Genomic DNA, 14,595 nt, shown 5'->3' with positions numbered 1-14,595 from the left:
GCATTAGTGAAATAAATGAACTTTTGCACGATATTCTAATTATTCGAGTTTCACCTGTATATTAATGCATTTGCATAGGTAAACTATGAACTCTTTGTAAATAAAAAATATGATTTTCTTGTAGAAAGACAGTAGCCCATTTTTCCTGAAGAAGCGGATCTCTGTGAAACGCGTTGAATTGGTCTCCACCCACGGGACTACAAATTAAACTAGGAAGCTGATATCCAGCAAATTGTAACAAGTATCGTAATATAGATGTGGGAGGATGCGGCTACATCCTATGGTCTATTTTAGGCAATCTTTCTTTTTTTTTTAAACTATGCATTTTAAATATATCTAAAAATAAAAATTGTTATACTTTATATAAAAACTAAATGTGTTTTGTGTGATCCTTGAAGTACCTTAAAAGTCCTCCTTTTTTATGACAATAATTATCAGGATGCGGTACTTCTCCTCTATGCATACCTCTCTGTATGAATATTACTATCCACACTGAAAATTGGCCATAGGCGACGCTTTAAACTCTTTTACCGCTCATACGTTTAGTGTTATCAATGAATAATGACCCTTAAATTATTGCTCACACTCCGACGTTTGCGGTGATATGTAAGATGTGCGGCACAATAGGCGCAATCGTCTGAAAAAGATCTGCTTCACCAGCTTCTGAAGATGGAGAATGACAGCAGAATGCGGAAGTGATCTAATATACTGTACATCACTTCCTGCATTCGGGACCAGAGAGGAGATCGGAGGGAGTTCGTGTACCGATCCCCCTTTGATCTCCTGTCACAGATTAGCCATGCCGGTCCCGGCCGCACCGGATCTCAGGACCAGCAACGGCAGTGACAGCTGCTGCTAATACAAGCGATCGGGCGTCTCAAGAGATGCCCGATCGTTGAATGTAAAGCTCCCGGCCGCCCGTTTAATTACAATGGCCGGCCAAGAAGCTACTCGTCTGGCTCCGCCGTCCTCTCGTCACAGATGAGGACGAGCTGATTTTTCAAACCCTGGTAATAAATAATTAAAACTAACGATTCAAGATACCTACATGCTTTTAAGTCCCTCCCCTCACAAATGTAGGCACAAAGTACTGCACAACGATAAATGGCTTAAAACAGCAATAGTACATTAGGACTTACGTCTGTCCCTCTTTCACAAATTCTTTTATAGAGGATCCTCCGTTCATAGTTGCAGCTTTGCCGCCCAGACCCACAATCAAAGCTGTAACAACGGCACTTTTACCACCTAGAGAAAGTTAGAAAACAATTATACAAGCAGCTTTGGCATTGGTTACATCAGCGTTTCTCAGCCTTTTTTTTCAGTCATGGCACTCTTTAAAATCTGGAGGCACCCCAGTCTAAAATGTAAAAAACATCATATGGCCCCACCAAAATTCATACCAGATCTTTAACCCAGGCAGGGGTCTGGTATGGATTATATGGGGAGAAGCCACACACTAACACAACAAAAAAAATGGGGTTTCTCCCAACTCTGTGGCCCCCCATCAGAGCCATCAACCTTCACATCAGAATCCCCCTTTCCTATCAGAGTCAACCTTCACACCGGGAGCCCCTCTTCACATTAGCAACCCAAGTCACATCAGGAGCCGCCTCCTTTCACATCAGAATCCTCCCTCTAAACTAGGAGCCCCTTCACAATAGAGCCTACTCCTTTCACATCAAGAGCCTTCTTCACATCAGAAGCTCTGCCTTCAATTCAGGAGCCCACTCCTTTCACATCAGAGTAGCCCCTTTACATCAGACGCCTTTAAACCCTAACACTGAACATTGCCATGGAAAGGCATGATGCTGTGCAAAAAGTTTGAGGCACCCCTGAAGGCAACCTGATTGAGAAAGTCTGGGTTAGATCATTGGTCTCTATTCATTTGAAAGAGGATACTTACCATAATTTTCCTTTCCTGACATGCTCCAGGGATGCATAAGAATGGGTTAATCCCCACCCCCTCTATCTCAATAGGACCGTTAACTCATACATTTGTCCCATTGAGTCCCACACTGACAAGCCATTACCTAACTAGCTACTCCGACTGGGTGGGATGATATGCTGCCATGGAGCATGTCAGAAAAGGAAAATTACGGTAAGTATGATAACAATTTTCCTGACTGCTCCATATCAGCATACGAATGGGAAAAAAATCACACAACACAGGGAGGGATGCTGTATAAATTTTAATCTCAACTCGATACAGAAGCAATTACTCTCTGACCACACTCTGCTGTTGTCAGAGCACCCGGTTCTATACAATAATGTGAAATGAAGGTGTGAACCGAGGACCATGTGGCTGCCTTGCAAATGGTTTCTGCAGAAGCTCCCTTAGCTGCCGCCCAAGAGGTAGACATACTGTGTTTAGAGTGCGCCATAATCCCTCCTGGTACTGCCAACCCCTTGGTTTTGTATGCCATCGAGCTCACCTTCACCATCCAGGCCGCGATAGCCCTGCTTGAGGCCTTGTTGCCCTTCCCGGCACCAACAGAAATGACAAAAACATGATCCGTTTGTCTGAAATCCTTTGGAGTTAGGATGTATGTTTGCACATCCAGGTGCAGCGGGAGGAAGCAGACACCAGGGACAGGCACCAGGAGCAGCAGCAGGTCCACGGCCGCCGGCGCTCGCTCATCTCCGTCCACCCACCGCAATAGCCGAGCCAGGCCACGGGTGGAACGTGCATGCATCCAAATACGTCCAAGTGGCGGAACACAGACAGAAGCTGGCTCAATACTCCTCAGATGCTGGACTTAATCCAGCCAGCCGAATGCACCGAGGACCAGCAGTGGGGCTTCCCACACCCGCTGCCATTAAGGAATGCACACAGGGGGAACTCTCTCCTCCCCGCTGGACGTTGCTCTGTGTCCCAGCGGGGAGGAGAGAAACTGTCACGGGTGACCGAGCGATGCGGGAGGAGAGTGCTGCGAGCGGTTGGCAACTCTCCTCCCCGCACCGCTTAGCCTCCTGTGACAGATCAGAGGAGAGCATTGTGTGGGCTGAGGCAGCCTGCAGCGCTGTCACAGGAGGCTGAGCTCCGCTCGCTCACTGACACAGGAAGGCGAGCGAGGTACAAACACTGAGTGTTTGTAAATAATTGAGGACACAGTATGTTTACTATATCCTCAATTATGAATGAATGGGAAGTGATCTACATCACTTCCTGTTCATTCATGATTGTGGTTATAGTTAAACACACTCTGTCCTGAACAGGAACACTCAGTATAGAGGATTCCTGTTCATTTATAACAGGGGATACAGAAAAAGAGATTGAGGACTTTGTTCTCAATCTCTTTTTCTATTTTAAAAGGGAAATATCAGAGGTCTGTTTAGACCCCTAATATTTTCACCTATAAATCAGGCACAAAGTGAAGGTGTGTCCAAACATATTCAACACAGTAAAGAATTTGATGCATTCTAATTAGCAATTAAAGCAAAATCTGCTCCTACAGCATGAAGAGCTCCTGCAATCTAGGTCACTGGGTTTGGATCCACTGCACTGGATTCTATATTTTTATATATTAAAAAACAAAACCATATACACAAAAATGCAACCCACCAATCCAAAGGGTCAATAGGCTAAGACTAGCCATATACATGCAGATTTCTCTGTAGAAGTCACTTGATTTCCTCCATCCATGCTAAACAGCGTGTATAGAGGAATCTCCACTGCCGGCTATTGTGTTCAGACAGCCACGGGTGCCAACAGCTCTCTGAATATTTGAGCGGGCTGTGGTTATTCCTCTATACGCGCTGTTCAGCGTGGATGGGAAAAGCTGCAGAGAAATCTACATATGTACAGTTCTGGTCTAGAGCATTCGGGTGTGTGTTACAATGCCAAGGAGGCAAGACATCAGAAATGGTCTTGGAGAAGCAACTGTTGCTGCCCATCAATCTGGGAAGGGTTATAAGGCCATTTCCAAACAATTTAAAGTCCATCATTCTACAGTGAATAAGAGTATTCACAGGTGGAAAACATTCAAGACAATTGCCAATCTTCCCAGGAGTGGATGTCCCAGAAAATTCACCCCAAGGTCAGAACATGCAATGCTCAGGGAAATTACAAAAAACCACGAGAGATACATCTCAGACTCTGCAGGCCTCAGTTAGCATGTTAAATTTACAATTAGAAAATGACTGAACAAGTATGGATTGTTTGGAAGGGTTGCCAGGAGAAAGCCTCTTGTGCTGTTACAGCCATTGTATGAAAATGTTATACAATGCATAGTCATGTTTAATATTCATATTATTGTGAATTGGGTATTCATATATTTAATGTTCAGTATATGGTGTGTGGAAGTTAGTTCATACACTGCCATCTTGTGGTCATTTTGGTTAGTTTTTAGATTGTAAGCTCTTACGGGCATGTCTTATGGCCACATGTTCATATGTTTGCATGGGGGAAAGCATTACCATACGTTGACCTGCAAATACCGTCTTTTCAATCATCCGGCTGTAACCTGATGTATTCAATAATGTTCTTTGTGGATGGATTTGGTGAGTTCAGCTATCTGATGAAGATTGTCCGCGGTGATTGTATCTGCTTATACAGGCCAGGCATAGAGTTCTCAGCAAGGGATAAATCACTAATCCAACAATTGGAGTCAGAATACCTCTTCTCCCTAAAAAGAACATGGCAGCACGGCTTAGGTTTTGCAAAGTTGCATGTGAACAAACCACAAGATTTCTGGAGCAATGTCCTTTGACAGATGAGACCAAAGTGGAGATGTTTGGCAAAAACCAAACACAGCATATTAGTACAAAGACCTCATACCAAGTGTCAAGCACGGTGGTGGAGGGGTGATGGTTTAGGCTTGTTTTGCCGCCACAGGACCTAGGCACCTTGCAGTCATTGAGTCGACTATGAACTCCTCTATATACCAAAGTATTCTAGACGCAAACATGAGTCCATCAGTCAGACAGCTAAAGCTTGGCCAAAATTGGGTCCTGTCACAGGACCACGATCCCCAGCACACCAGCAAATCTACAACAGAATGGCTGAAAAAGAAAAAGGACCAAGGTGTGTCGCAATAGCCCAGTCAAGTCCAGACCTCAACCCAACTGAAATGCTGTGGCGGAACCTTAAAGGGATATTAAAGTCTAAATCCCCCCAACCCCCAATGCTGCTTTAAGGACTTACCTTAAATAATGCCTCTTGATTGGATCATCTTCTTCTTTCCTGTAGTTTTCAGGAGTCCCTCCAGCGCTGGTGCCGGTCTCTGATCCAGCGTTGACTGCTATCTCTTCCTGTCCCACGGAGTCTGTGCGGGTGCACGCTGCTGCATTGACTTACCCTGTGTCTCCCCTCTTTTCCCGGCCAAAGATCTCTACTGTGCATGCGCCCGACCCATCATCCTTTGCGGCCTTGCTAGCAGTAGATATATGCAAGGGTTTAATTATACTCTTATAGAGCTGTGTATAAACAAATTACCGCACACCTCAATTAACTAGAGCAACATTGTAAAGAAGAGTGGGACATCATTTCTCCACAACAGTGTGAGAGACTAAAGTCATACAGCAAAAGATTACTTCAAGTTATTGCTGCTAAAGGTGGTTCTACAAGCTATTGAATCATACTTCCTGCTTAGTTTTTCACAAATGTTGTCTCCATTTTGGTTTTATCTTTGTAAAATAATGAAATAGTTAGAGCTGCAACAACTAATCGATTAAAATCGATTAAAATCGATGATGAGAATAGTTGGCAACTATTCCCATCATCAATTAGTTGATCTTCGATTAGTTGCTGGCAGCGGAGGTACGAGGCTGGAGCAGCGGGGGATTTCACATTCACCGGCCGCAGTCTCTTCTCCCTGCTGGTGCTGGCTGCAGCGGTCTGTGTCCCTTTCACAGACCGCTGTAGCTGGCACAAGAGGGAAGAAGAGACTGGGGCCAGTGACTCTGAAATCCCCCGCTGCCCCCCCTTGTACCTCCGCTGCTGCTGCTCCTCAGTCCTTTAAGACAGTTGACAGTGTTACAAGTGTTTTCCATTTGATTAAACCCTTTCCTTTTGGTTATATATCTCAAAGTGTCAGCTGTCTGTGCTCCTTATTTGTTTAATAATGCGCTCACCAGACCTACCCAGACGTTTTCACTCTCAATCAAAGAAGGGAAGGTCCGTTCTGTGTGTAGTCAAGATTTACGGCTTCTCTCATCTCCTCCCCCGTGAACACACAGAACAGACCTTCCCTTTTTTGAGTAAGAGCGAAAACTTCTGAGTACGTCTGGTGAGGGCATTATTAAACACATAAGGAGCATGGACCTGATGGAAAACGTTCTCCTTCTGTTCCCTCCTCTGCTGATTGACAGCAGGCAGTGGGCGGGTGTAATAGCCAGCCTGCTATTGCAATTTAAAATATCCAATAGCAGGCTGGCTATTGCTCCCAGTCACTGCCTGCTGTATTTACATTCAGCTGCCTCAGCAGCTGAATCCAGTGAAGTGGAAAGGAATAAAGCAAGACTCCTTCACGGATTTAGCAACGGAAAGACAGCCGGGTGCTTGCTGGCACATTGGAGGTGATAAGTTCTCTTTAAGGTGACCCCTAATGTCACCTTAAGGAGAACTTATCACCTCCAATGTGCCAGCAAGCACCCGGCTGTCTTTCCGTTGCTAAATCCGTGAAGGAGTCTTGCTTTATTCCTATGCAGGGGTGTGGAAATGTAAAAAAAAAAAAAACTACTTGCCCAAGGGCTAAAGCGGGGGCCGAGTCTACGTGTCCTTCATGACAATCTACTTGTCCCAATACAAAAAATGGTTTTAATCAAAACTAGGGATGCACCAATACCGTTTTTTTCGGTATCGAGTACTGATATTATGCTTTCTGTACTCACCAATACAGAGTACTGATACCAGTGCTTCCTTTGGCGTGGAGCCGGCTTCCCAGGCAATCAGGAAGCCAGGCAGCGGGTAATGACATGCCACCCGGGTTCCTGATTGCCAGGGAAGCCGGCTCCTATTTGTTTGGCCAGCTTGACTGCAATTGGCCGGGCAACCGGCTTCCGAGCATTGAGCCAGCTTCCCGGCCAATCAGGAAGCACGGTGGGCAGTAGTGACCTGATTGGCCGGGAAGTAGGCCCGATGCTGATTGGCTGGGAAGCCAGCTTCCCAGCCAAATCAGGAAACCGGGAGGCGGGTCATTACTCTCCGCCTGGCTTCCTGATTGCACAGGAAGCTGGCTCCATGTTCCCCTATGGCAATGCCGGTCAGAGGATATTTTCCTCTGACCGGAAGTTCCGGTTTTGGGGAAGGTATCGGAGTATTTGGGCGAGTACAAGTATTCGCCCAAATTCTCGGTATCGGTGCATCCCTAATCCAAACCGTATTTGACTGCGCTGACCAACGTGTGCTTGCAATTTGCGAGCGAAATTCAAAATGCATAGGGCAGGACTGCACTGGAGAGCAGTACGGGGTATAGATAGTACACCCGTACTGGCGGAGGGTAAGGACTGTTCGCCGGCTTGGGAGAGGCCGGGCCAGATTTGCTCAGGTAATTCTATTTTCCCATATTACCTGGTAAAGTGAACTTACCCTTTAATGCACATTGTGCGTGTAGGAGAGTTCTGCTGCCTGGCTACCACAATATGGCACACAGTGGAATAGCGGCAGCACTCAACGCACACACACAATGTCCTAAGCGTGCGTTTACTTGCATGCAGATGGCGGGGGCAGCGGGGTTGGTTTACATTTTTTTTTTTTTACTTTATCACTTTTATTTTTAGAATTTTTATATATTTCATTATTTTTTACTTTTTTATAACGTTTTTTTAATTTTAATTTATTATTTTTTCCACTTAATTTTATTCCTATCACATAGGGGCTTTCAATCCCCTATGTGATAGTTTGGAGGTGACAGGTTCTCTTTATGGAACCTGCCTTCCAACACAGAACAGATGTTCCTGACAGCTGAGACAGGTGGCGCTGTGATTACAACGCTCCAGTCACGCAGAGCAGAGTAAAGAACAGATGTTCTTTGCTCTGCTCTACACTCTCTATGGTGAGCTCATGTGCAGTGGTCCCGGGTCACCCAGAGGAGCGGGGACCCCAAAAACCACGGCGGGGGGTGATCAAGATCGCTGCTCGTTTCATACAAGTGATCTGATCAAATTACTTGTATAAAAACGAGCAGCGGCTCCCCACTGTACATTTAGCTGTGCTGGTCCGGAGTACAAAAAAACTACTCGCCCGGTGCCCGAAACTGCATGTTCCGGGCGTTGGGCGATAGGAATTCAACACCCCTGCTATGCCTTGGTGCTGCTCCTCCATAGGTACAGTACAGTGAGTGGAGCGGGCCATACACTAGTAGATCTTTATAGGTCAGCCTACATCCATGCCGAACTGTACAGATTGACAAATCTCCCCCTACGACTATTATATTCTGACAGCCATCAGCCGCTGTCAGATTACATACACAGTGACCACAGCTGATTAGCTGCAGTTACTGTCCAGCTAACAATTCTCTGCTTGGCTCCTTCAATCAAAGGATGTTGGGTGGAAGGCTGCTGACAGAGCCACCCAGAGAGCAAATTTGCTCGGTGTATGGCCAAGCTTGAGACTCATCACTGTAGGACAGGAAGTGTAATACTGGCAGGATCACTGAGTGAAAATAATGGAAAAAAAGGCCTGAAAAAGGAAAACAAATGCGGCCACCACATCGAACAACTGACTAACTGCATTACATTTGTATTCTTGGGGTTTGATACACTTTAGGGTACGTTCACACCAGCAGTCACACCCAACTGTGCTCGATTGAGCCGCATGCATCGCACTTTTTTACTTTATTGAAGTGACATTTCCTTCAGATCTAAAGGCTCACCACGGTGTGCTGGGAGAAAAAAGTACTGTATGCCGAACTTTTGTTAATCGCACACCACAGGAACGCGGTGGTTTGAAATGAGGCCATCCATTTCACACTTTTCACAATTTGACTTGTCCTGTTTTCGGAAAGTCACTCATCCTCATAGTTCTAGCCGACCTGTGACAATGAGACTGTCACACGTTGCGTCAATAGATCGGGAAGTGAGCGAACACATACCGTCGCTCGATCACTTCCCGAGCATCTCCCTGCAGTGAGTGGTGACTGTCAGTCATGGCTCCCTGCAAGGATTCCCCCCCTCTCCGATTCTCCAGCGCTGACTGGCAAAACGGACGGGCGCGGGTACAGCTGGCTCTGCCTCTAGATAGGCAGAACCAGCTGCCACTCTCGCAGCTGGGCGGATCTTGACAGTAATGTCGGGATCCGTCCCAGCTGCGGCGTCTCAGTATATCGCGAGCTGAAGTTCGCGGTATACTGAGCATTGGGTCACGGGAGGACGCTAGTTTATGTATATAGGAGAACTATGTGGAAAAACACTGACCCCGTAGTTCTCCTTTAAGCAAAAAACTTACATGAGAAGCTTTAGGTGGAAATTGCTGCCGACATGCAGAACATTCAACAAATGTCTGGAGACTTTCAGAATATAATAAACTCTCATGCTAATGAATCTTTATGCATTTCTTGTATGTGTCTGAGCAGAGAGAAGCGCGCATACAAAACACAACGATCACTGACCATGAGAGACGCTTGTACTTACTGACTCAGAGCTCTCTCCAGGATTAGAATCTTCATCATCATCTGGCCTGGCTCTTTTACGGTGTCCTGAGGTACCCAGTGGACCGGATTTCTTTCTTTTACCCATTGCTCTTCAAAAAAAAAAAAAAAAGGTATAAAAATCCCAATGTTAAGGGACATTCCATAGCCAGAATGGAGGAGGAGAGAGGTGAACGCAAATGTGGCGGGACTGAGGATCGGATCAGCATATATGCAGCTTATTTGAGCCCCCCTGGACAAAATGTGCACATTCTGAGTTCTTCAATTATACTGAAGGTGAAGGACGATTAGGCCACATGATGTGTGCTGTTAGATTTTGGCTCTACGACAACCCCTTTGCGCATCAAAAGATTCTCAGACTTTTGATCCAGAGAAAAAAAAAAAGCCAAAAGAGAGAGACCGAGAGCCAACATGTAACTGCGCACATCAGATGGCTTCATCATCCTTCACCTACAATATAGGGCGATAAAACTTACGCTTGCAGCGGGCTAAGTTTTCCTTTTGTCTAGAAGGTTCACTGAGATCACTCACTGGACTCATCAGCTCAAGAACTGATCACTCAGCTCAGTCTTCTCCCTGCAGACTGTCAGTCATCACTTCCTGCAGAGATTCCCCCCTCCCCTCTCCGATCCTAGAGCACACCACTTGCTGACCAGGTGTTTCACCCCCTTCCCATCCCGGCCATTTTTCAGTATTCAGCGCTGCGGTACTTTGGCTGACATTTATTCCGTCATGCAGCGCTGTACTGAAATGAATTTTATACCATTTTTTGGGGACAGACAGAGCTTTCTTATGGTGGGATTTAATCACCACTGGGGGTTTTATTTTTTACTATATAAAGAAAAAAATACAGAAGATTTTGGGGGAAAAAAGTTTTTTTTACATTATGTTAGGAAACATTTATTATTAACCAGTTTTTTGTTAAAATATAAAAGACGGGGTCACGTCGGGTAAATAGACACCAAACATGTCAAGCTTTAAAATTGCGCGCAAAGTTGCCAAAAACGACCACACCCAAAATTGACCACAGGCGACGCTTTAAAAGCTTTTACCACTCATCAGTTTAGTGTTATCAGTGATTGATGGCCCTGAAATTATTGCTCTCACTGCGACATTCGTGGCGATATGTAACATGTGCGGCGTAATGGGTGCAATCGTCGTTTTCGCACGTATGCGCACCCGACGCATTTTGCGCGCGTGTATGTATGGGTGGGGACTTAAATGTTTTAAAATTCTTTTTCATGTGTAACTTTCATTTTTTTTCCCACTTACCTTTATTGTTATCACATAGGGGGCTAAGAAACCCCCCAATGTGATAGCAATGTGACAGGTCCTCTTTATGACACAATCCATGTACCCATTGCACTCCTTACCGCTAATCCGCAATGATAGGTTGGGTGCATCAGTAGTCGAAACGTTGCGTTAAATAAACGTCAATAAAGAGACGTTATTCTACTTTGGAGTGCCGGTGTCCATAATTTCTTATACAGGTCCTCTTTATGGAGACATCCGGGGTCTCCAAGAACCCTATGTCACCTAGGACCCCCCCAAGATCTGCTTTATCAGCTTGAGAGTGACACAAGAATGCGGAAGTGATGTATTATACATCACTTCCGCATTCTGACACCGGAAAGGGGACCGGAGGGAGATCGTGTACCGATCACCCTCCGATCCCCTATCGCAGAGACCCCATGCTGGTCCCGGGGCACAGCGGAGCCCGGGACCAGCGGGAAGGTGCAGGGCCGGCCTTAGGCCTTTAGGAGCCCTGTGCGAGAAAGCTTTACAGCGCCCCTCAGTGACCACACCCCTCAGTGGCCACACCCTTTAGTGGCCACACCCCCAGTAACCACACCCATTTATCACCCATATTTTTGGTAAAATATAAAAGTCGAGGTCACGTCGGGTAAATAGACACCAAACATGTCAAGCTTTAAAATTGCGCGCACCCGCAAAATCGCAAAAAATGACCATGCCCAAAATTGACCATAGGTGACGCTTTAAAAGCTTTTACCGCTCATCAGTTTAGTGTTATCAGTGATTGATAGCCCTACAATTATTGCTCTCATTCCGACGTTCGCGGCGATATGTAACATGTGCGGCGTAATGGGCGAAATCGTCGTTTTCACACGTATGCGCACCCGACGCCTGTTTGCATGCGTGTATGTATGGGGGGGACTTTAAAAAAAATGTAATTCTTTTTTATTTGTAACTTTACATTTTTGGGGGGGAAACTTTATTGCTATCACATAGGGGGGTTAGAAAACCCCCTTATGTGATAGCAAAATATGTGACAGGTCCTCTTTATGGAGACATCAGGGGTCTCCAAGACCCCTAATGTCACCTAGGACCCCCCTGAAGAAGCTGATGAAGCACAGATCTGCTTCATCAGCTTCTCTCCAGCATCTGAAGCTGGAGAGTGACACGAGAATGCGGAAGTGATGTCATATACACCACTTCCGCATTCTGACAGCGGAGAGGGGACCGGAGGGAGCTCGTGTACCGAGCTCCCTCTGATCCCCTGTGACAGAGGCCATATGCTGGTCCCGGGCTCGCACTGGGCACAGCAGAGCCCGGGACCAGCTTGACAGCGGGAGGGGGGGAGCCGGGGAGGGCGCAATTCACGGGACCTCATACAAGCGATCCGCCGGCTCTATAGCCGGCGGATCGCTTGTATGTTAACAGGCATCGCTGCCTGTTTTCAAATAACGGGCATTTCCCGCTCGCGAGCGCCCAGCGGTGCGCGCGAGGGGGCGTGGCTGAGCGGACGTCTAAAGACGCCCGCTCAGATCTAGAGAGCTCCTGGCCGGCCGTTTTTTTACAACGGCCGGCCGGGAAGTGGTTAAAATCATTTTTTTAATTTTTTTATTTATTTTTTACTGTTGGGGGGGCTTTGGGAAATATTAGGGGTCCAAACAGACCCCTGACATTTCCCTTTTAAAATAGAAAAGAAATTGAGGACACCAAATCCTCAATTTCTTTTTTAGCAGCCTCAGCACTCAATGAATGGGAAGCACTCAGTACAGAGGCTCCTCCCATTCATACTTACTATCAATAGTTTCTGAATGGGGAGGAGCCTCTGTACTGAGTGCTTCTCCCCATTGAGGAAATCTTGAATGGACAGGCTGCGATGTAAATCACAGACTGTTCATTCATAACTGGGGACACATAGTACTATGTGTCCCCAGTTATTTACAAACACTGGAGTTATCAGACGATCGCTCCAGTGTTTGTCCTTCTCACACGGAGGACCGGTAAATATCATTGATATCTACCCATCCGCCGCTCAGCCACGCACAGAGCCGCTGTCGCACTGCTCGCACACCCCTAAGGGGCCGGCACCTTATACAAACGATCTATAGCCGGCGGATCACTTATATGTAAACAGTCATCGCTGCCTGTTTTTAAATTCGGGCAGTTTCCCGCTCATGTAGATCACTTCCTATTCATTCATAACTGGTACATAGTAACTCCTACTATATCCAGTTATTTACAAATAGTCAGCTTGTACTGCTCTCCATCCTGACTCGCTGTCATAGCTAGGCCGGCGGTGCGGGGACTGGGGAGGTGAGCTTAGTCTATTTTGACAGCTGACTCCTCCCCCTCACCACCGACTCTGGCTCCTGTGACAGCGCGCGGCTGTCTCCGCCCCCACACCGCTCTCCATCCTGATCGGTCAGAGGAGGTTACAGCTTTGCAGGGATACAATAGTGATGTAGTAAACCTAAATAAAAGGCAGAACGAGCAAGGGGGGGCGGAGTTATCGGACAACCAGAAATGTGTGGGATGTTGAACATTCTTTGGCCGGTGTAACTTCTCAAGTTGAGAGAAGATCAGACTCACCAGCAGCAGGACGGGGCTTAGAATGAACGGTGGAATCTTGTTCAACCTGCGGGTGAATGTGTATACAACCAATCAGCTTATCTCTTTAGTTTGTTAAATTCAACTTTGAAAAGGAAAGAGAGAAGCTGATTGGTGGCTATGGGCAACTGCTCCAGGTTCTGTATGCTTTCGTTTTGATAAATTCCCCTCAATGTGGATGATCTTATCACCAAAAGCAGCCAGTCATAGAGCATTTTCAGAGGAAACAGCACAACATCTGTGTACTATATATATATATATATAGGCATCCCAACCGGAAAAATATATTTTAAGGCAGGTGCCCTATATATAAACACTACATACTCAATACTAACACACAATAAGGGGAGGACACTGCATACACACTATCAACACACAAGGAGAGGACAATACACATCATTAACATATTCCCGGGTACCTGTCGGGCCCTCCACTCAGCTCCCCCCACCTCAGCGATCCTCCGCTGTCACGTGACTCATTCACCACATTCAAACCTTCCCGAACTAGGCTACTTTCTGCCGCGCTAAACTCTACGCCCCGCCCATCATTAACGTCACATGATGCGAACGCCTCCGTCACCAAAATTCAATCACGTCAGAGTTGAGGTCCGCAGCTCAAGCGCCATCTTGCCGGAGCCTGCTTGCTAGCTCGTCTGTTGCTTTCTTATTCTAGCTGCCATCTAGCCGGAGACTGCCCGCTGCTCCCCTTTATTCTCTCGCAGTTGTCATTGCTTGTTTTTGTCAGTGGTTTGTGAACTATTATAAGGCCACATTCACTCTTCCTCTTTACGAGTTATTTAACGCATGGCAAACGCGCAAAACTATGCACGTTTGCGGAAGGCACTTGCTTTTTGGCTACTAGCTTTCATAGGAGGAGAGGTCAGCGACTGCATCCTCCAGCTTTCCTCCATGTCAGTATTGCCTAGGTCTAGGAACAGGCATTACAAGGTGTATGCATGAAATGTAAGAAACGATCCTCCTATGTGCAGCACAGGAACCAGAATGCACTTAGTTGGAAGGTTATGGCCTCTGCCACATCCTCCCTCCCCAGCAGTCTCAGTGGGCAATATAGAGAGAAAGTGAAATGCTCATACATCAAAATACAATATCACATACAATAAGGGGTCTATTTAGAACACATTCACAGAGAC

The 14,595-nt window shown here is 46.4% G+C and overlaps 1 protein-coding gene across 1 annotated transcript in view; it reads right to left on the bottom strand.

Annotated features, from left to right (window-relative positions):
• Positions 1-2,693, bottom strand: part of LOC108803560 (structural maintenance of chromosomes protein 6-like) — a 100,347-nt gene extending 97,654 nt beyond the window's left edge. The window contains exons 1-2 of the mRNA XM_018575395.1: positions 2,363-2,693; positions 1,140-1,245 (exon numbers count right to left, since the gene is read on the bottom strand). Of these exons, the coding sequence (XP_018430897.1) occupies positions 1,140-1,245; positions 2,363-2,693 (437 nt within the window). The remainder of the gene's footprint in view (positions 1-1,139; positions 1,246-2,362) is intronic.
• Between the last annotated feature and the right edge of the window lie 11,902 nt (positions 2,694-14,595).

The sequence above is a fragment of the Nanorana parkeri genome, unplaced genomic scaffold, assembly GCF_000935625.1.
Source record: "Nanorana parkeri isolate BGI_ZX_2015 unplaced genomic scaffold, ASM93562v1 scaffold53, whole genome shotgun sequence".
NCBI lineage: Eukaryota > Metazoa > Chordata > Amphibia > Anura > Dicroglossidae > Nanorana > Nanorana parkeri.
The sequence above is the reverse complement of the archived record's forward strand: the minus strand, read 5'-3'. Positions and strand labels throughout refer to the sequence as shown.